Genomic DNA, 24,361 nt, shown 5'->3' on the forward strand with positions numbered 1-24,361 from the left:
AACTAAGAATGACGAACTAGAAGGGATTTTAGATAGCGCTGAAGTCTAGGAAGGGAACGACAAGATGTTTGATCATGAAAACTTTCTTTCATATGTTTGTACAGATAACTGCCACTGTCAAGGACAGGCATATTAGAGCGACTGCGAAAGAATACGATGACAAAGTAAAAGTGGAGTGTCCTAAAAACAAACAAAAAAACTAAGAACCTCTGTGGCGGAGTGTCCCGCCCCTATTTATTATTATTTGTATTTTTGTTTGCGGCGCGGGTAAAAGCGCCGCGTCTTTTATTGTTATATTTAAAAACCTCGTGAGGATGCATGGCTGATCAGCTACTGATTATTTAACTAGCTGACAGTCATGCATCCTTACCAAACGCGTGCAGACTCTGGCCGGGGGATAATAAGATAATTACCAACTAGTTAAATCCCTCGGCCAGAGTATATAAACCAGCAGCACTCTGCACTCGGGGTGTGGAGTGTTCGAGAGTGGAGAACGGGAGAGAGAGAGAGGAAGAAAACAATTGCTAAAACGTGCTGGAGTATCCAGCACGAAACTTACTTGTTTGTTTATTCGTTCGGCCCTCGTGCCCTTTGGTTTGGTGTTTTGTTAAATCTTTTGTTTTTGTTTTGTTTATTAAATACGCTGAGTGCACCAGCACTCAGCTTCAACCGCCCATCCACTGTTTTGGTTTGAGTTACTTCCTGGTCCGTGACGTCATCCACATCACCACTGCGAGCCAGACTGCCACAACCTCTTACCAAGTGCAGTATCTCTGTGTTGAAAAAGAGAAACTGAGTATGCCAACCATGTCAGTATCCATGACTCTCCATTGCCTTCTGTCTTATGGATAAAGGCATCTGCCAAATAAAAAAATGAATTGTGTCTGCGCCTCTGTCTATGTTTGTCTACCTCAGCCTATTAGAGAGATAGGTCTACTGTTCACAGATAGGTTTCAGAGTCTGCTCTGGAAAGCTAGCTGGGTAGATTGAATACTGATTAAATACTGGGCCTGGCATTGCGTGGAGCTTGACAAAAGCAAGATTAATAAAAGCAGCAGGGAGCTGGGATGGAATCAGAGAACATGACAGAGCCATCTCTCTTTCAGCTAGGAGAGGCTGCCCAGCCACCAGCCATTGTAGCTGTGATGTGACGGATTGTAGACAGAGAGTTTCAAATACACTTGCCACTTCTGCAGAAGAAACAGACGTGGACCGTAGCAATTCATTTAAGAAAACAAAAAGTCTTTCAGTGCTCGTCATTTTTAGGTGTGCTGGAATACTGAGAATAAAATGTCAATGTCAAGGAGGTAGTTCCACGTGATGTAGTTGTTAGTGATCTGGGTTCGAGTCTGATCCTGTGCGCTAATGTGCCTGGTATAATGCAGCAGCAACACTCTCCACAACCTAACCTTGGCTGTCCCAAAGCAGACCTGTTGTGCTTCATTTTTTTGGGGTTTGTTTTGTCTATGAGGAAGTATGCCGAGACCAGAAGCTCTTGCTCAATAGCTGTTCAAAAGGAGAATAAGTACACTTACTCATGTATTAGATTTAACCATGCTTCCCCATGTTCTCTCTTTCATTTTATGTGGTTTTACCACAGAATACTACAGGAAACATGCATATTTAAATCTGCCACCATTTAGATTATTGGTCATTGCCAAAATAACCAGAAATGTTCCGTTCGGATTGGGACATGGAATTTTTGTCTACTCCTTTATTTCCCCTGGGCAGCGTACAGTACCTGGCTTAAGCCTGGAGGTTTTCCAGATTGATGTGTCCCCATCGAATGAGTCAAGCCTAGCCTGACCTAGTTCCTTTGTAACTTTATTAAGCTGTCCTCCATGACCTGAACCATGTAGCAGACTCCCGGAATTGCGAATGCGAGTACAGCACAGGTTCAGAGGTAACGCGACACTGAGAATATTCATTTCATTAATCAAGCAGGTGGCACGGTGACGGAGCTCATTCTCCAGAACCGAAAACAATTCTTACATTTTAATAAATAATAATAATGAAATCAATCAGGAAGTGAAAGGTTGGATAAAACAGGAGCGATGAATCAGTTTGATTTGCTACAGAAATCTTTTTTGCGCCTGTTAAATGAATTATTGATAAACAAGTTGGAGTATTTAAGTTTGCCAAAATAATAAAATCATGCCTAATGATGGAAGTTACCAGTGTTTCCAGTCACTGTAACATATTAACATATTATTTATTGACCCATGTCTGGGAAGTCGTTTCTGTTTCATTCAAAGTAATGTATTATTAAAATATTATGTGCTTGTAAAGCCCAGGGCTCCTTGGTAACTGGAGTTATTTGTCTTTTAAAATGAAGTGGTGGATCCAATTGCTCACTGAAGCTTGATAAATGTGTATAACACTGTGACGGGATAGTGTCATGGCCTAAGATGTTACCGGCAAGAATTAGAGACTCGGAGACAGAAGCTGCAGTGAAGAGCTGTTACACACTTTATTAAACAAAAAACAAACAAAACGCAGGAACAAATAAACACAGCACAGGGGACAAAACAAATGTTTAAACAAAACAAAACAAAACAATAGCAGCTGGGCATTCGCCTCCACTATACATTTTAAAAATAACACAAAATCACAGCACAAGCACCCCCAAGCTCACCCCCCCACTCCCCCTCCCCAATTAGCACCAATTACCTAATTGGGGAATGGCCACACCTGTGATTGCTGGCAGGGACAGATTTCACCCAATCCCTGCCAACCTTACATTCCCACACACACTTTACACACACAGGGCTTTGGCCCTGCCACAAACACAGCTGTAATGATTTTGGGGAAACTCTGCACCTAATTGGATTTAAAGCACTGAGCTGCTGATATATTTAAAGCCACTCACAGTTTCTACTGTAAATAAATCCTAGCTTTATACTGCAGCTAAATTCATCTAATTCACAGAAAAAAAATAAAGTTGATGTTTTAGAAGAAGATCCTTATAGAGCTGGCAGCACATTTGAAAATATGTGTCTGTATTAATCTCTCATTATGTTTTATTTAAATTAAGTCATCTCTCTCTCTCTCTCTGCATCTTATGAAACAGATTTTAAGCAGAATGGATGAAAGCCCATGTAGGGAGTCTGCAGTCATGCAAACTCTCTTGCAGTGAATGTTATTGACTGATGTTGCCAGCAGAATTACCATGTCAGACCCTACAACAAGATGAGAACTGTAGACAGCTGAGATATATATCGGAGATAGCAAATGTTTATGTGCTACTTTTATTTGATATTTTGACTTGTGATGTACATTATAGATACACGTTGACAGTCAGAGTTAATTTATTTTCAGTGTTATGGGCTATCAAACATACACCACAGGCCTACTTCTAACACAAGTGACTTTGCTTTCAAATCAGAAAGGACTCCAACTGAAACTATCTAACAGTCAGCAGGCACCAATATCAGCATCATTCAGCAGCTGGCAAAGATATTTCAAAGAAGGAAATAAATCACAGAGGGGCAGTCGGGCTGCAGCTTGCTGTATCTCTATTTATAACCTTCCAGTGCTGTGATCTCACCAGGGTCCTGAAACAGACATGCGCTTTGAAGCTCCAGTATTTGCCATTACGCTACAGGTATTTATCATCCACCTCCACCAGGCTGGGAGTACAGTGTTTTTCCATTACTTTGTGTTTATTGGTCCTCTTTCAAGGAAAACATCAGGGTGTGTAGAAAAACCTAGTCTTGAATCTATTGCACATTGGTGCAGGGGCAACAGCAGCAAGACACTCCTTGAGTTTCCATTGGTCTAAGGTGTTCACTGTATTATCTCAGCATCGATCTACAGCACAAGTGGCAGTCTCTGGTCCCCAAGGCAATTTTCTTTCAAAGCAAGTAGGATCCACCTCCCATCTGCACACACTGCTAGTGTGCCCCAAGAGTATACATTTCCATCGAATGTAAGTCTGCCCTAGTTAGCCTGTGGGCTTTTCCAAGTCACATTCACAAGACTAGACAAACATTAGTTAAAGTCTTCTGTAATTTATTTTTTAGACAGATGCACGCAAATGTATGTCTTTTAACATTTTAAAACAAAGATGGAAACATAAAAAAGCAGTTTTTTCACAACATATACAGAGGATGGAGAATATATTAGACACCAGCCACAACACTGTCAATAAGGTGATGGTCAACCATGGGCAGCCACTAAATCAGCATTATATAAAAATTATATAAAATTGCCATAGCCAGGTTTTGTACCCTTACCACAGTGTGTCTTGCGACCTAGATGGCTGGTATTCAAATATAGTAAAGGGATATGAAATAAGAATGTGGTTTGCTGTTACAAATCCTACAACATTTTCTCATTTAGGCCAGAGCGATGAGCGATGTGGTATTTAGATATGTACAATTTAAATCTTTAATCAGGTGTTTAAGCTTTCACACGGGAGATGATTTTTGTAACAATTGTATTAATAATAATTGTTGCAAACATTAGCAGGAATATGATGTCTGCTCAAGTTGAATACGTGTTGTTTTTGTAGTATACACATACCATATCTAAGGAATGTTCTGAACACTGTTTATTTGAAACATTCATTATACACCCTTGAGTATATCAATGGCAACGTTTGTAATTCAGCACCAATCTCTATTCTACCCAGAGTCCCGCCCTGCGGTTAACTGCTAAGACATGAAGCTGCTGTTCAGGATCATGAGTCAAATTCAAAGTCATAAGAAACAAAATGAAAGAGACCACGTTTTAGGAAGCATGTTTGAAACGTAGTTACTTTTACCTCACAATTTTCTTTTCACTGCAGATTTGAAAAAAACCTAAAATCTAAAATTTTGCGTATTTTTTATTTAAAACCCATCTCACCAAACCATCCTACTCTTTGACCTGACCTTTAAAATAGATTTGCTTCAGCCCACCTACTGTGTATTTACCTATAAAAGTTAGTAATCGCGATTTCCAGTATAAACACACAGGATTTTGGGTTGTCACCATTCTTGTAACATTTATTTAACTTGTGGAGAGGACAGGTCTTAAAAGGATCATTACAAAACCATATTTAAATTGAAGATTAAGAAAACCCTTTGATTCTATAGTACTGGAGAATCAGACACACATACTATGAATGTTTAAATATTTAACTCTGTGAAAGTGTATCAAGGTTTCACTCCCCCTTTTTTTTATTTTGGTAGTTTCTTGGTATCTCATTTCCAATTCATTATGTGTACATTTTAACAAGAGTCTTTTTCAATGCCTGTTCTTCCTTTTAATACTGAACAGTATTTCCATCTGAGAACAGAAGACTGTTCCTGTTCATGTGACCATAGACAGTGAAATGCATTGAAATAAAACAAGAAAAACAATTTCTGTTCTCAAAAGTTTCCTACTCCAACGAACATTTAAGACAGGAAACCTATAAAGAACATATGCAGGTGTGCGATATGATATGGATCACGATACATGTGATGGTCCTGATGGGCTGCTTGTATGATGCACTATAAGATCAGATGATCAATTAATGATGGATTACTGTGCTAAAAGACAACAGTTAAATGAGTTAGTGAGAGTATGTATTTTCATCAGCTCTAAAACACAATTATTCTCCATTGAAGAACCATTTGGTGACTACAATGAGCTAAGCCCATTGCACTCATAAATTGTCTTTCAATGTAAGTGTTGTGTTAACAAGTGGATGCAATGAGAGACGGGTTGCGATCGACTCTCAAACCGCAAAAAAAAAAAAAAATCAAAAGTGTACATCGCACTTTGCAGACACTTTTCTTATGAACTTTTCCTCATTTCCTAAGGCGAATGCTATCTTAATCCTATTAAATAAGCCTTAATGCCAAACATGTGTGCCTTTGAGATATGCCAGCCTGATGCTTTGCTCTGTCGTGAAGCGTTCCTGTTTCCTGGGAGGGGGGTGGGGTACCACACATCTTTATTTAGCCCAACGAGGGCACAAGAAAAAAGCACTGCGATAATCTATCTGCACAGTGTTGTTAGTCCCTTGGAGCCTTTTTCATCTTTATGCGACAGCCGATGCACTGCAGCCATTTACAGTACCAGCGTGCTAATGCTTTATAAATACAGCCCTCTTTGCTTGATGAATAGAAAATAAAAAAGGGTTTGTTATCACGCTGTTCTTCTTTTCCCCAGTGCTTTTTTCAAATCAAATGAATCTGAATGCTTCATTTTTGGGAAATAGAAAGTAAAAGATAATAGCAGTCAGTTTGTTCTTCAGCCTGCAAGGAGATTTCAGCAGCTTCTGGTAATAGACTCACGCATTCATACACGGGGAGCAGCAGCAGATTTCTCCTTGGTTACATTTTATCCTCCCTCCTTTTTTATACTCTGAAACTTAGGAAACTCAGTCCAAATCCAATTGATATTTAAAACTGAACTCCAATAGAGCTAATGAGATCCTAGTTCTAGTAACCAAGAGGTCCCCTGTTCAAATCCCACCTCAGCCACTGAATCATTGTGTGACCCTGAGCAAGTCACTTCACCTCCTTGTGCTCCGTCTTTCGGGTGAGACGTAGTTGTAAGTGACTCTGCAGCTGATGCATAGTTCACACACCCTAGTCTCTGTAAGTCGCCTTGGATAAAGGTGTCTGCTAAATAAACAAATAAATAATAATAATAATAATAATAATAATAATAATAATAATAATAATAATAATAATAATAATAATAATAATAGTCAATGAAAAGTAACCAGCAATGTCAGGCTTTATCAATAAAGAATAATACCATCCAGAAATCGTTGTCACTGTTCTGACTAATCCCTGGTAGAGGTGTATTAAACTTGATTGCCATTCTTCTTCTGACAGGACCCATTATGACTATTAAATGACTCATACTGTACTATAAGCAGCACAGTTCCAAAGTTTATATATTAGATAAGTTTGTAGCAATTTGCAATGAAATTGAAAGAGCATTAAAACATGTTGGCCACCCTGACATTTCAGTTATGTCCATTCCACTCATCCACAGACTTTTCTGTTGGTTTTAGTGCTGTGTCACTGCATTAATGTATGGTTGTTTTATGGAGCCCTATCCTGTGGAAATGGCACAAGAGGACTCTTTTTAGCTCAGGTTCCCTATAATGCTAATATACATTGCTGCAGATTTACCCAGTTAGTGCTTTCATTCCAAAAGCCTACCTTATGGAGTAGCACAGCAATGCAGTTAACTGGCAAGTGTGCAGTATAATGCTGTCAGTCAAGTCAGCCAGTGAGGATAATATCACATCTGGTCATCAACACCTAGCTGGCATTTGAAGCATTCTAAATGTGCTCTGATGTTCTGTTAAACTGTTGACAATCTGCAACATGACAGGAAAATAATGCATTTATTGTTTTAAGAAACTTGCAGCTGTTTTAAGCCTACTTGAGCATATTCAATGGAAAGTGTCATACAGTGGTATCCAATGTTGTGAGGCTTTAAAACATATTGTCCAGTATAATTAACTGGGCTTTAGCCAACATTGGAAATGTTAATAAGACATTATGAAGATCAGTGTTATTGATTCATACTGTCAGGTTTTATTTGTTTTGATGTACTGCACTATAACCAAGATCTGTTCCTGGTGCAGTGTACCACACAGACCTGAGGGAATGAAGTTTACATGTAGTTCACATAGTGTGTTGTTAATGTGGCTCACTTGTGGTATAACATGTGTTTTATACACTATGTGCACTATCTTGGTACAATTCTTAGCAAGGCAGAGACCAGAAGATGGGAGCGAGTACATTGTGATCTGTGAAAGTTAGGGTTGAGCTACCCAGCCTTTAGAATACTCTTATCTCAGCACTCCAGTCCTGGCTGAACCTTCATTAGCTTCACTAATTTAACACCACCTAAAAAAGAAAAAAAATCTTGTTATCTATGCACCATACCTCCAGAGTGGAGAACGCTGTGTATAATTACCATAACCATTCAGAGGCTGTAATGGCACAGAAAGCTTGCATAATGTATGGCATTTCAAAATCATCAGCAATGGATTCCCTGAAGTCCCACTGCACCCCTCCTGGTATGATGCATTTGTGTTTATTGTGCATTAAAAGGCTTTCAAACCAATCCTACTGTTTCTGGCTTCTGTGTCGGGGTGTGCTGAGGTGATCACAGGTTTGGTTTCTTTAATGAAAACTATCAACACTGAGATTCATGGCTCACGGAGGAGTCCAATTCAATGTGTTTTTAACCCCCCTAAAACAACACTAAATTGAAACGTGTCCAGACAACCATTAAAAGACTTGACCATCTTATTTGTGGAGGGCTGTTTGTTTAATCTCCAGGGACGGCTTGAAGTTCTCAATGTGCATCTGATTAGGCAGTATTGCCACTCTAACTCCAGCCTCAGAACATATTTAAAATCTGGAGCGTAGGCGTTAACCCATTACTGCAAATAACTACATTCACTTCTGAACTCTGCATTTCATTTTCATGCATATTACTGTTTGGCTTATGTACCTATTGCATGGTGTCATTTTCTGTACTCCTTTTAAACTCCTCCGCAGGAAGGATCTCCAGAAAGAAGTTTGCAATTATGCAGATTTGTTACCTACTAATTATTACTATTTCTTCCCCAATGCATTTATTTTGTTTTACACTTTTACTATGCTTGCTTACTTTACAACATTTTAGTATGATTTTTGCCATATTAGAATTAATTTAATTTGAGCCTAGTAAGACTAAAATCCATACATTTTCCCTACATTCATCTCCAAGTGTAGTCAAAGCAAGCCAGCAAGTGAAACACTCCATTGAGGGCTTGTTTTGCTTTTCCTTGTGAAATATAAAAAATAATGTTGTTCATTTGGAAGATGTCCAGTGGTGTTGGATTGTCTCTTAAATGATAGCAGAACTGCTGATGCATTGGGTGCTTGCTTTAATAACAACACTGCTTTGCAGCACTCTCATTACTATGCAACTTACAGAACTGTAGTTTCTTGGCTCCAAGTTTTTCCCCTTTTTTTTCCATCTATTCATTCAGCCTCAGATCATTTATACTTCTTGACTGTCAGTATAATAGCTGAAAAATAGCCTGGTATACTATCATTTTAAATGTCCGTTGCTTCTGAAAGCTGTCCTTTTTTCATAGTGTATTATTACTTTGCAGTAATATTGCTGTGTTTAGACACACTGCACTATAATGAGCACTGTTTAAAGTGCATAATTATAAATTAGTGTACTGTGCATTTCTTCTTGTGTTACGTGGGTGGGATATAAAGTGCTGTAATACGATTTATAATACAAAGCAACTTTTGATGCAGGGTAATTCTGTTTCAATTTTAGTTGCATGATCATGGAATAAATGTCTGCTTGCAACTATGTTACTGGAATATAAATCCAGCTGTTCATTGCTCCTTTCACTTTACTGTGAATATAATCAACAAGTTGGATGTTTTTGCACTGGTGGCATTACCCAGGTTGAACACGGGGGGGGGTACATTTTAATGATCTAAAAATAGTGGCAGATCTTAATACCACCGTTCTTTAACTCAATATAGCCCCTTTCACACTGGCACTCCTACCTGGGTCAGGACCCAGGTTCTGGGTACCCGGGTTGACCCGGGTACCAGCGACCCACCTTAGGATGTGGGTCAACACACTTTGACCTGTTTCAGTGAGACAAAATGCATGATGGTCATTCGTGAGCCAACGCAAAGTAACAAACAGCCACACCTGCGTGAAGTTTTCACTTCCGCAAGGAACGTTTCTGTTTATTCTGTTTAGCCATATTTTTGTTGATTGCTTCCAGGGCATTAATACGCTCATTGCGCACTAGCGTCTGTCACCCAGGTCAACCCTGCTTTATGAAAAGCAGTGTGAAAACGCATACCTGACCCGGGTAGGTTCTGTCCCAGGTACAGCATGCCAGTGTTAAAGGGGCTTATAATGCTAGTAACCCCACCCCCCCCCCCCCCCCCCACCCCCCCAATAAAAATACAGTAAATTAAAGTCAGTGGAAAAACAAGTTTAGACATTTTAGTGAGGCAGTATTTAGGTCTGCCATAGTTCAGATCATTAAAATAAACCACTGTTTCTGTGATTACATTTAAAGTATTTAAATGTTCCATCTCATACCTCTGCTGTAAACATCTGATCAGTTTAAAAGTTTTGCCAATTAATTTTGCAAACCAGGAACAGATGTTATTTCACGGTTGCTCAGTTTCAAACGTACTTCAGAGGATGAAGCTTCAGCATCGTTTTCAAATTGTATTTCTCTGCATGCCCAATAACAAATTAATTTGTTACACAGCTATAAGATACAATCATTTTTTATTCTGAAAAAGGGACTGGTATTCAAGCCGTGCTTCTGCTTGAAGTAGAATGCAGGGTCACGGTGGAATGGCAGCGTTTGGATGTAACAGTCTGTAAATTGAGTTCATCAGTAGCTTTGAAACAGCATTTAAAAAAAATGGAATACTGTACAAGTCATCCATTCTGTAAGCGTGCATCTTTTATTTAGGAAAATGTGAGCCCTACAGAATGATAGTAGTTTTAGATAAGATGCATGACATATGTCAGTATATAATTCTATCAGAAAACAGTTAGGGTCAGTGTTATATTGTGCAAAACAAATGACATTGTAACTATGCATAATAACATTGTAAGTATGTTACTATGTAAATACATGGTAAATAGAGACACTTAATGTAAAGTGTTACTGTGCTTTTTAGTTGTTAAATGTTTGCTTGAATTAAGAAGGCACGTGCGGTTGGCCATTGGAATACAAGTCAGTCTTTCAGACAAATAAAGCAGAGGCGTGCCAGGATGAAAAGTAAGGGAAAGTATGTCAGCTACAACCTTGCTGTAAATGAACACAGGGCTAGTCAAGACAGCTCAGAGCCATAGTCATGATAAGTGAAATGTCTTGATGTGAATTAATTAGAAAAGTGCCTCTGAGATAGGAAAAGCTTCATTAAACTAGTTTCTCTTCAACAGTCCACTGTGAGAGAACCGCAGCCCCTAAAGCATAGCAAGTCGATCTAGTCCTCTTGATTAGAATTTCTTTTTCGAATGAGTCTCCCTGTAGCTGGGATCCGCAGTCTCTCATTTGCTCTGTGCAGCTATTTCCAGTGCTAGTCAAAGCAGGTAGAACATGCATTTTACACTGAAGTGTTATATAACACATGGAGCAAACTGGTGCAGAGGTACACAATGTAGGAGAGTTTAAATGTTATCAAGTGCTGGCGGGATGGTGGGAGAACGGAGATCAAAAGCACTGGTTAATGCTCTATTACAGAATGAAACCGCTGGGATATAATTTCTAGTTTCCAGGGATTTCCACGGATCTCCAGGTCTAAATTCTTAGTGGTAGTGGGACTTCTTAATGGAATTGTCCAGAGCATGCAGAAGCTACTCATATCTGGAAACCTCATAGAATATTGATTGTACTGGAAATTATTTCAGAGGTTGTTTTCAGTAAAAATGTTGAAAGCACTATAAAAAAAAGCACACTCTTTCATATAGGTACCGAATCCGTTTAACATTCTCTATTACATTAATGTTCTTTTGTTACTGTATGTATTGTACCTGCTTCAGTCAGACATTTAGAATGGTACTGCAGACAATTCTATCTCCAGAATGATATAAGATGCAGTGCTACAAAGAGTTCTAAAGGACAAAAAATAAATAATGATGTCACTGCCATCATTTATTAAAGAACTGCAGGAACAGAGCGTTAATGTACCGTGTAACCACTGAGTTCCACAATTCAACACCTTGGATCATCTGTTACTTTACCACTTGATCCTTCACTTTCATTATCATGGTGTCTGAATCTACTGTACGGTAATTGATCTCATGGTATCACATATATCTTTATGCGTGAAACTAAGCAATTCTAAGGAAGTACAGTGCACCAAAGAGATCAATATTCATAGTTTCGTTTTTTTTTTTTGCACAGCCTACACCAGTTTTGCCAGTCATGCACATTGTAGGAATACTGTACTTTCTGGAAGATGCTGGTACATGTGCTTGTGCACACAGATTTCAGGAGGAGTTCAGTATTAGTATAGATTCAGTGTTAATAATAGTATTAAAGACAAAGGATATTGTATTGATCCAGCTAGGGTGTCCAGATTATTGGGCAAAAAAGCATGCATTGATGAATAATTCATAAAACATGATGATAAAAACCACCACCGCTATTTCTAATTAAAGTAGACCACTGTTTAATGAAAATCAGACATCCACTAGAGCCCACAAGCTGTACCTCCAGATTCAATGGCCCACAGTGTGCCGGACGCAATGCAAAGTTAGATTTTAACACAAATAACAGGCACTTTGTAAAGACGAGATTCATTTAATCTTATTTTGTATGGTGTTCTAAAAGTACTGCGTGCTACCTAAATTATTTACATTTATGAATTTTTAAAGATACAGAATGTATTTATTTTTGTCTGTCACTCTTAGCTTCATTACTTTCGCTTTACCAGAAAAAAATGATATAGAGAATCTCTGTCCTTCAATGCTGAATGCTGGTTATGCTTTCCAGTCCATATTTACCGTGCTCTGCTACACTTTATTATAAAAAAAAAATGATCTTGAGATTGACTTGTTAAACTGTGTAACCAGGTGTCAGCCCACGATTACTACAGAAAATGAAGTTCCTGATAGCACTAATAGTGTTTCTATATAAAGATTTTTCAATATAAAAATTCAGTTTTTAACTTTGAAAAGATTATGCTGTGAATATGAAAATTAGCTCGAGATTGTGAAACATGCAATAGGTTTGTTATAGTTTTATTTAAAGAACTATAAATGAGCAAATTAATTTGATATTACAAGAATATTTTACAAATTGATATAATTTATATAATATCTCTGTTCAGTCCATTGGGGCTTTTCTGTTGAAATACTAAGTAAATAAACAGATACAACTGAAATATAGCCCCCTCAGCATTATAACTGGATGCTACTACAAATTATTAGGCGGGTTCACAACCACAATAGCTTGTACAAGTACTGACCTTGCAATTATTGGCCTTGCTTTAACTAAGCCTGTTGTGTTGTATGCTAATGAATAATTCAAAGTGTACTCTATTGGAAACCCACAGTACTGTACATGTAGTTATTTCAGTGACTCAGTGCATAGGGTTCGCAGTCTGTAGTTTTATGATTTGTTTTGAATGTATCTGTATCTCACCTCTGAGGAGCTGAACAGTGCATATGCATAACTATTAAATGTACCTACAATCGATTTTGGAAAACCCACTCTTTGGGTACACTCCTTTCACACATTTAAAGATTGCCATTAAATAAAAAACACCTATTTTTGAATAACTCTGGGATCACTCACATGCTTTGCTTATTGCATTGAATGTGGTTCTTTCCAACAGTACTGCCTGTTGGATACAAAGGGCTTTTTTTTTCTCATTTATCATTCCACTCAAAAAGACGTATTATTCAAGTCCAGTTTCTTTTTTGATGCAGTGCGTTGTTGGTGTGTACACTTTATAGCCACAAACTGAGCGTTTTCTTGGAGTTTAATGTCCAAAAACGGAACGGAAAGTCTAATTTATTTACTCCAGTTCCATAGAAACATTTGTCACAAGTGCATTAATAACCCATGTCACAGGACCACAGAGCAACACATCACAGAGCAACTCACACACATTAACACACGCCAGCAACACCTCACAGAGCAACTCACTGTCAGATGAATAGATTCTTATGCTCCAGTGTAGTCCAGGCACACCCATTTTTTTTCCCATAATGATGAACAGTGCATGGACATGAAGCAGTGAGAGGGAGCAAGAAAGAGAGCGAGGTTGTGTTCCAGCTGGCAGCAGAACCAAGGCACCCAGCTGAGAAATTGCTTTTTAGCTCTAATAGGGACATCAAGGTTATGCTGTACAGGATTTCTTGCAGTCCAAATTCCCTGTATTATATGTACCTCATGTGAATGGAGTTACACCGTGGTGGCATTTCTAACCCTGCAGATACCTTGCCAGGATGCCTTTTTCTTAAGATGCATTGTAAAAGAATAAACGAGCACATCTTGCAAGGACTATTCAGTAGACCTTTGGGGCAATAAAATAATAATTATAATTAATATAACTTTCACCGTAATCAGCCGTCAAGCAGATGATGCTTAAATATAACCCTGTCATATTATAAACACCCCACATCAACATGTTTAATATACCTGGAATTGGTGAAACTGCTGTGCAATAGGAGTCTCATTTCCTTCCCTGCTGCAAAAGTCATTGATGTAAAAAGCATCCTATTGAAGGAAAAGGTGAATTGTACTTGTTAGCTTTAGCTATGGCAGTGTGAGTCAGTCTTGACTTCGAGAAGCAGAGATTTGGCAGGCACGCTTGGCCCCCAGCCTTGTGTGTAATTACTGTACAAGCTGTTGGTCTCTGCACAATAAAGTCTTCTCTGGCACATAATCAGTGTCAAACTGGGGATTCTGGAGGCCACAAAGGGGGGCTAGCTGAATCCATGCTGAAAAAATGTGAGTCATTTGGAAATCATCAATATATATTTTTGAGTCGGTAGTATATTAATGGTTAGTCTGCAGAATAAAGCTTGAGGTAAATTGTAGATAGACTCTGTTGTCATAGAAACTCTCAAAATGGTTCCTTGAAACAACCCATTGCTTGCAAACAAACTCACTTTTTCTGTATTACCCCTGTAAAAAACATATTATAGATAGATAGATAGATAGATAGATAGATAGATAGATAGATAGATAGATAGATACAGGAGTTCACATAAATTTTAACATTAGGTTCTCACGTGAGTACCAGCAGTCTGGCTCCACTTCCTCCTCCGACAGTTCAAACAATTGGGATGGCAGTGTCAGAGACCACAACAATATGTTCTGAATGTTTAAGTAGGGGTCTGGATTACTGGTTATTACAATTTTTCATAAATCATCACCATATTGCTGCCCTGGGGTATTCAAAAGCAAAAACCTTGTGTGGAGGCTGTGTGGTCCAGTGGTTAAAGAAAAGGGCTTGTAACCAGGAGGTCCCCGGTTCAAATCCCACCTCAGCCACTGGTTCATTGTGTGACCCTGAGCAAGTCACTTAACCTCCTTGTGCGCCGTCTTTCGGGTGAGATGTATTTGTAAGTGACTCTGCAGCTGATGCATAGTTCACACACCCTAGTCTCTGTAAGTTGCCTTGAATAAAGGCGTCTGCTAAATAAACAAATAATAAAAAACCCATACACTTTGTCACTTTATTAGTGTTCTTGAACACGTTAGCTTGATGACACAACGGTATTTATATAGAACTGAGGGTGAAAAATATTTTATTTTAAGTAAAATGGTTAAGTAAATGTATTTTTTTAAATTCACATTTAAAAACAGCTTTCAAAAATCGACACCTCCTCTCACTCCCTGTGCACCCCTGTTCTCTGAATGGAAGACTTAATAGAGATCCCTGCTATTGGGTGTTTCAATTGCTCATTAAAAGAACATTATTGATCTTATGAACTGGACTGGTTCCACCTATCACTCTCCATTTTTTAATAAAAACTTGAAGCAGCCAATGATAGTTCTAGCAGGGAGGGACTAGTTAAATTGGAACCCTCCCAGAGATCGTTGACAGAGCCCGGAGACCCTGAGTCTCTGAGAAAAATCCAGAGGTTAGGCAGGTATGGCTCACCTTGCAAGCGTGAGCACCTTCGTTGCCTTTATGAAAATGTACTGACAGTATGTCTTTGCGAACAATATGGATGGCCACATTTTTCTTCATTGGTTCGCATGAATACCAGCATCCCAGCGTACCAGTTATGTGAACCCCTAGATATATAAATTAAACAAACTTCTTTGTATCAGCTTTCTCTTCCTCTTCAAATTGGGAAGCTTTCCAGAAGTTCTGTTTCGCTTCAAATGGTTTATCTTCATCACCCAGCCAGAACATCACAAGATTGAAGTTGTGCTCTAAATGGATGTCTGATGTGGGCCCTCAATTCACAAAGGTAACAGCTTGTCATACCGAACGTCTGTCTCAAATACAAAATGCAGTAAGCCAGCCTTCCCTTACAGTGGCTGGAGTAGGAAGGTGAGTGACGCCTAACCTCTCCATCATGCACTGCTACCTATGAGCTTTTCCCACCAGCTCTCAGCTGTAGAGCAGTGGGGTCTTGAACTGGCATGTCCATTCTAGAGACCAGGGTCTAATTAAGGATGCTTTCCCCAGCTAACCTGGCACAGACCCATGTGGCTGTTCCATTTTGTCACATGTCCATGCCCTTACACCATAAGACTTTTCTGTTCAGCTTGTTCAGCAAGCAGCAGGGACACCATTGAACCAGGGGTGAACCTTTTTGTAACCAGTTATTATACATTTTATCCTTTTTCTTCTTTTTTATAGTTTGGTATTTCTTTTTTTGTTTCTTAAAAGCATTTAATACCGCAGGCAACTTTTCTGTCTTCCTCCCTTTCTAAACTCCACGCTGCTTCCATTAACAGATGTACGATAAAACCATCAGAAGCCGAATCACTGTGGAACCGCAGTGCTAATGTACAAAAAAACAATAACAGGCTGGATAAAAATAGTGATTTTATGGCTTCAGAGGGGTAAATGTGCTTCCCGGCAGAGGGGCCATGGTACATTAACTCAGATCTTGATTTAGGCTTCCTTCAAGCCTTGTGGCAGATACGTGCAAAATCAGATCCTACTTGAGGATAGAACAACTGGATTCTTTTTTTCACATCCTAAGGCAATGGCTGTTAAAATATGTCACCCCCCCGCCAGGACTGCAGTGCCTGTTGTTGTATTTCTCTGGATTGTTCTGCTTGTTTACATACTGATATATAGATATATGTTTGTTTGTATAGAGCATGTGCCAGTAACTGAGCCACATAATGTGTGAGTGATGTTGAGTAGCCTTACAAAGTATCACACTTGACTGACTTGAGAAAAACACTGATTCGTAACATAAATTCATGTTAAAATGATTCTTCTTCTTCTTCTTAATAATGGAAATATTATTCATCCAGACATCCACCTGCCAAATAATCTAAATAACGTTACAAAGTATTTTTCCATTCATTTTTGTAATGGTTAACATCATTAAAAAACCTTTGCCGTCAGCAAAGGAGAAAGAGACCACATCTGCTGGCAATGTGCTTCAGTAAGCCCCAGCGTGAAGAAGCTCCATAGCTGATGGAATAAATCTTCCCTGTATAATCGCGACGCAAGCCCAAATCAAACAGAATGTTTGGGAGGAGAGAAAACAACGATGCGCCATTGCTGATAGCCGCGCTTGAGCTTCCACCACGCCACTCTACACTCAACAATTCAATTGTGAATAAACTGATGGCAGCTGTTGGGAAAGTGTATGGTACGGTATGAGCACAGGAGTGTTCAGTAGGATATGCCCGCAGAGACATGCACACCAGCTAATCTTCTTTTTAATTAACAAACTTGTTGCAGATGAAAGTTGTGGGTTGCCCATTTACAGTGCCAGAGTTGTAAGACCTGTAGTGATTGACTTGTAGTTTCGCATCCCAAAGTCATGCTCATCAAGGATGACTTAACCGTGGTATCACAAGAATGAAATTGGACCAAAAGATAAAAAATCATTGATGGTGTCAGTTGCACAAATTAACTTGTAGGGTATCTGTTATTAAAGCACTTCAATTTTTTTTTGAATTTTTTTTTTTCATTGAAAAATGATATGTGATCTATTAACATTGTTGCGCATTCATTTGTTTGAGTCATAAAAATGTAAATAAAATGAAGGGATGACTCGTGAGTGACATTTTTCTATCTTGAGAAGCACTGAGCAGTTCATTTAGGATGTGTATTATGCATTGGAACTGAAATCGTCTGCTGTTTTGCTACTGATTGCTGCTGCATTTGTTATCATATCCTTTGTGTTGAATTAATATGGTTCCATTTATCAGTGGTGTAATTTCCTGATCGATGCTGTATTTGAAAAAGCTGAAATGCAATGAAGCAAAAATAGAAGAAAGGAATAATTTGTGATCAGTCTCTCATTTAACTGTTTCATCCCCAAAACTGTTTGTTCAAAATGATCCTGGATCCTTAAAATCCCTGTGTTGTTCCTGAGCTTGTACTTGTATATCAACGTTACACCTTTACAAGTTACCTGTATGCCTGTTTTATAATATTGTCTGTGTAATAGTGTCTTACAACACTTATGACTGGGGCAGGCTATTGAGTCCTTATACTGTGAAAATACTCTACATAAGACAGTCTCAGGTTCAGTGTGGTTGCAACATTATTGATTCCCATCTGTAACTTGGAACAGCATGTATAGTATTTATACCAGGGGTAGCCAACTCTAGTCCTGAAGAGCCGCAATCCTGCAGGTTTTCTGGGTATCTTTAAATCATCAATGGCTAAAGAAATTAAGACATTTTCAATTAAGAAAATAATTTGTTCAATTAAGTAATTGAAAACTCAGGGGGAACGAAAACCAGAAACCCCTGCAACTCTCCAGGACCAGGGTTGGCCACCCCTGATCTATACTGTATTATTCACTGGCAGGGTAACTAGGTTATGCATGCATGCAACTATGAAGATACTGGTAACTGTATCTAGTCTTCACTTGTACCTCAAAGGCACAGTCTTACTTTTACAAGGAGACCGAGAGCTTTATCTCTTCCTATTGGCTATTATTATGTTTATTTAGCAGACGCCTTTATCCAGGGTGTGTGAACTACGCATCAGCTGCAGAGTCACTTACAATTACGTCTCACCCGAAATACGGAGCACAAGGAGGTTAAGTGACTTGCTCAGGGTCACACAATGTGTCAGTGGCTGAGGTGGGATTTGAACCGGGGACCTCCTGGTTACAAGCCCTTTTCTTTAACCACTGGACCACACAGCCTCCTATGGGCAGGCATTCTTTTTCATTGCGTGAAGAGCAAATGCCTGCCAAAAAGAGTCCAATTTAATTTCATCCAAACACACCCCTTATTTATGTTTCATATCCTCTTCTTAATACAACTGCATCTCGTTCCTGGCTTCCACTTTTTTTATTGCACGTCTTGTGGAATTGAGGTTATAAATTCTTATGGCTCTCAAGGAAAAGAAAAAAACAGATGGAAGCAATACAGAGGAAGTGTATTAATGGTTTGCTCCTGGACAGTCTCGAATTCTGTTGTTTGATGAGAAAGCAAACTATGAGATTTTTTAAGGATGTGTCATCTTAATGGGTATTTCATGGTAAATAAATAAATAAACATACAGTATATGGTGGTAAGGGATGAGGATGTACAGTAATCCATGGCTATAAAGCACCAGAGAAAGAGTTTATTCAATGTACACTTCAATAAAAGGAGCTTAAATGGCACAAGTATTATTAGCATGCATGCAAATTATTTGATGGAGCAGCAGAATTCTTAAAAAAAAAAAAAAAAGGTCCCGCCAGTCCTGCAGAGGTCTATAATGAAATATGTAACACAACAAATCAGCATTTTGAAAGGCCCTCTTCTTCCCTGCCATTGCTGTCAATGTGATGTACAGCTGTGTTGAAGGTTATCCTTGTTATGTCAATCCTTGGTCATTATGAATAAATGAGCCTAATGCAGGGGACTGCAGCCTTTGGAAGCGGCAGCTAGCGATTCTGATCAGAGGAAGCCCTTATTAAGAGGAGGGATCGGCAGAGAGAGATGCTTGTTATTCATTAGGGACCCCTCCCTCAATCCCCAGAAGTAAAGCTCTCGGTGTGGATACAGTATGAGTATAACCCCCCCCGTGCACACAGCTTGCTCTCCTCAGAGAGTGTAGCTATTGCCTCTGTGCCTCTTTGTATAACATGCCTGCGCTGTCTTTAGTTACACATCGTTTTTAATGTGCATCTCTAGTATACCATCATATCAAAAACACAGAAGTTTTTTATATAGAATACCTTGTATATGATCTGTATCTAATCTGCATACATTACTTTCATTTTTAAAACAGTGTTATGTTATGTATTAAAAAATATGATACTGTAGTTTCCACAATGTGAGCAATTAAATGATATATCTTTTGGCATATCAGTAGTTATTTAAAATGGCACATCAACCTCTACCGAATACAATATATTGAATAACTTGTCAGGTTATGGTGTGTTTACACAGTGATGGTACATGCATGTTTGCCTGCATGATTCTATCTAGTACGTGTGATCCTAACAGTTATCTGCTGTAGCCGCGTATCTGGTGTGATCAGCTCTGATTTCACGGACAGGAGTTAGCTGCATGTAGCTGATTGATTTGCTATCAGCACGCCGCAGCTGCCAGGAAATTTTCCGGTCAATTAATGTTAATAAATTATCGATTGCTACAGTGCTTTGGCTAATAATCTGCCAATGTATTTTGTCATCTCTGCATGATACTAATGATTTGAATTGGGGTGGTGGCACCTATAGCCCAATATTGAAAAGCACTTCATATTTCAAATGAAACTGCCTCCCTATCCATTCATACTGTAGAAAGAGTATATAACTCACCTTGAAGCAGAAATTTAACAGACCGCAGCTGTGACGCCGATGATACAAGAGAGAGTGTGTGCAGGACCAGGTTAATTTCTTACAGACTACCTAGATAATTCAATATTTGTAGTTATGAAAATATTTTAGATTTTTCTATACTTGTGGTTATGAATGAGATTTATTCACTTCCATTCATTTTTCTTGATCTTGTTAACATGCATTTTGATTAATGAGTTCCCCTTATCTAATCGTTGAGACCAGTCGTTCTTGGCTCTCTCTTCCAAATGTGTGTGTTTTTTTATTGCATGGCTTAAAATGTCAAATAAATGCCTGCAAAAAAACCCGCTGTACATTATTGAACAGAATAAAGAAACTCTTTCTCTCTCAATACACTTTGGGAACAGGAGGCATCCATAAACTTCTGACTTGCTGATGATCCGGAATGCTGAGATGTCTTAAAACTCTGGCTGTTGTTTTATGAATGTTTGCTGTGCTTTGAAAATGTTTACAGAGCCCTCCAATTTGTTATTTAATTGCAGTGTTGGATTGAGTAGATCTGTGCTTCCTCCTGGGCGCTTTTCTAATCAAAGGGGATGAATGCAGCAGTATGGTGTATGTGTGTGTGCACATGATGAATGCAGCAGTATGGTGCACATGTGCGGGGCTGTAAATGCTGATGACTACTGACTGAATGAGGATTTATCAGATCTGATGAAGCCTCAAGTAAAGCGTAACTTATCTAGCCCAGAGACACGTACACTGTATCACTCAAATCATTTATTACCTCCTAAACACTGGCGCATAAACAGCTTCTCATATTCAATAATCAAAAGCACTTATAGTCCCGTTTTCTTCTGAAAATCGATGACAGTGCAGTGTTCATTGGAACCAAAGAAGGCAACTAGGCAGTAGCGGTTTTAAGCACACGCATGGGGCCCCAGGCAGAAAGGAGGCCTTTGTTGTCGTGGCTCAGTTACTATAAACAAACTTATATTCACCTCAAGTCTGCACCAGAATTAATGACTTATTAGCTATTTTACTGTTCTTTTTATCTGTACGCCACAAGCCATAAACAGAAAAAAACACAAAGGTATAAAGCCGTGTGCTAGTTTATGTCAGTATGTGCTGTTTAACCATGTAGCCGACAATTTAAGCAAAAAAACGGTAAGGCATTTAAAAATGAACTAATTTCGACACACCACAAACAAAGTTTGTATTGTGCTTGCTGGGAATACATGCATAGGTGTCTCACACAAGTAGGGCTGTGTGTTTGAATGAACCTGGAAACAAATTAAAATAAACACGTTTTCCAGCCAATGCATTGTCCTCGCCTTTTGCAATGCTGGACTACATCTACAAGGGAAATTTGCTGGACCTGTATCCCAACCTCAGTATTACTGACTTGTGTCTGCTTTTTTCTTGCCTGAACATGAAATTAATAATAATAAAAAGCTATTTACTTTATACAATGTCGCAGGAACGTTTGACTGGACTAGGGCAGAAAGGGCAGTGTGTGTTTTTTTTATTTGCGATTGCTGTAGTAAAATGCAATATATTTAATAATGTTGTTGTTGCCCTGTTTAAAATCATGGTATCATAGCGTAGTATTACTGGTAAAAATAGGGAATAGGGGCCCCGTAATCAAGCAGAATGGTGGGGCCTCCATTGGACAAACACCACCACTGGAACTAGGCAATGTAATACAAAACGAGTACTGTACTTGGTTTTGCAGCATACAACATTTCTTTGCATGGGCCAGTGAACGGTACCTTATATACCATATATCAGAAATCGCTTTTGATTACAAGGTGTTAGAATGAGGGTGAAAGTTATAGTAGACATATATCAGATGCATTGTTCGACTGAGTTACTCTAGCATGCTTTCCAGCTGTATATCAGAAACAATGTTAGAACAGTTATTAGAGCTATTTCCTTTTGGGGAAGAAAATGTTTGTAATTTGATTAAATATTGTTCTGCTACAAAAAACGATTAACCTGAGGATGTTGTGCACTCCAACTGTAGTCGGCAGGTTTGTTAAATAAAAATTGTATCATGGCGTGTTGTTACATGGATCAAATTTTAAAACAGTACCAATTCATGGCAAAATGATGTTACATCTTGAAGTGATGTTTGCAGCTGGTGTGAAATAATGTTTCTTTTTCTTTTTCTAATTGTTTTCCAGAAAAATGAGTGGCTTTGCTTAAATTGCCAGACTCAGAGACTGCTTTCAGGCAGCCTGGGAGATGCACCAGTTCCTGTACCTCAGCCATCTCCAAAACACCAACCCATGGGCTCACCTCGACACCAGACACCTCTTGGGACCAATCAGCAGCCACCACAGCAGAAGGGACCCAATCAACAGCTAGGGGCGGGGCAAGCGAAGCAGCAGAAACCTCCTACAACTCAAGGGAGTGCATCCTTCTCCCCAGCAAAGCATCATGGTGTCCCTACGCAGGACAAGCCTCCTGCCCAGGCAATGCATGGTGTCGTCAGCGAGGCGCACAAACAGCAGCAGGCTCAGGAGAAGGACAGGATGCACCTAAAAACAGGAAAGGAGGCCGTGGCTCCAGCCCTCTCCAAAGAGACCAACAAACAAGTACCAAAGAAAGAACCTGAACACATCACTGCAGTGCCCCAAGCAAAAGACGGCAAGAAAGCTACAGAGTCTCATAAAGTCAAACACCACGAAGTTAGTTTTTTTTTCCTTTTTATCTTTTACCAATAACCACCCCCTTACCATTGTGAAATATTCTAGTTCCTAAAATAAATATATTTATTCATTCAACAATATAATCAATTGCTGATGGGAGCTATTCAGACCATTTCTTGTAGAAAAAACTTTTTTTATTCAAACATACAGCATGATGGGTTTTTTTTTTTTTTTTTAGCTATATCCAATTGTCCTTTGAAAACAGGATTCAATTCAATATGTCAGCTGGGAACATTGGGGAACTCCAGGGGATGTAGTATATATATATATATATATATATATATATATATATATATATATATATATATATATATATACTCTTCTATGGGTTCTATTGATTCCTATCAGGTCTACATTAGGTTGCCAAACAAAGTATCTCAGGGAACTCACTGGGGCAGCAGTAGTCTACTCTTGGGTGAAACAGTGGTCTTAAGTTCCATTTTTCAGTTTAATAGCAAGCATAAAATTGCAAGCATAAAATAGCCTGGGGTATTCATTGACTTGTTGTGAGACTTTCATTAAGGCTTTATCGCGTCCTCCTGTTCCTGTACCAAGAAAGTGCAAGCAGCTGGATTCTTGTAAACTTCTCGGAAAAGAGTCCTAGCTCAAAACTGGCATTAGTTATTAGTAAACTTCTTTAGTCAATAACTCCTCATAACTCCTCATTGACTTACACATGGAATGTGATGTTGTTCTTGGAGATTGAAGGGGTGAGGTGGGTACAGTTTATGTTACTTTAGCAGGACATTGTGTTGAAGTTAGGGTCTATCTTGCCCTAAGCAACATTGGAAAAGTGCCCAAAGGTGTTTTTTAAAGCTGGTGGAATGCATTACACTGTACGACAGGTTCCTTATAATAGAAAAGTGTACAAATCTGATAACGCCCTTGTAGTGACACTGCAGAGCTGCCTGACGTCCCTGTGCTGATAAATTACATCCCCCTGCTGATCCTTATTATTCAGGAAACTGCCTGCCGAAATGTTGCTGATAAGGCAAATGTATGGGATGATTCATTGATCCCGAGTTGAGACAAAAGAGCATCCTCTTCTTCGATAAGCATTTTGAGCAGATTTCAATTAAGAATATGTAAATTTAATTATACGTGATTTTAAGAAAAGTATAAAATCTTAGCCAAGTAGCTGTGCACTAGAATCTGGTTACAGTATTTTTAAATCTGGTTATGTATTGTATACTTGTCTATTAGGGGTGTGCTGTTACTTGCTCTCGGGATTGCTTTTTCTGCAGGTA

At 38.9% G+C, this 24,361-nt stretch overlaps 1 protein-coding gene across 3 annotated transcripts in view; it reads left to right on the top strand.

Moving 5' to 3' along the window:
• Positions 1–24,361, top strand: part of LOC117412218 (protein bassoon-like) — a 120,491-nt gene that overhangs the window by 59,298 nt on the left and 36,832 nt on the right. For all 3 annotated transcript variants that reach the window (XM_058988377.1, XM_058988378.1, XM_058988379.1), the window contains exon 4: positions 22,587–23,093. In XM_058988377.1, the coding sequence (XP_058844360.1) occupies positions 22,587–23,093 (507 nt within the window). The remainder of the gene's footprint in view (positions 1–22,586; positions 23,094–24,361) is intronic.

The sequence above is a fragment of the Acipenser ruthenus genome, chromosome 16, assembly GCF_902713425.1.
Source record: "Acipenser ruthenus chromosome 16, fAciRut3.2 maternal haplotype, whole genome shotgun sequence".
Lineage (NCBI taxonomy): Eukaryota > Metazoa > Chordata > Actinopteri > Acipenseriformes > Acipenseridae > Acipenser > Acipenser ruthenus.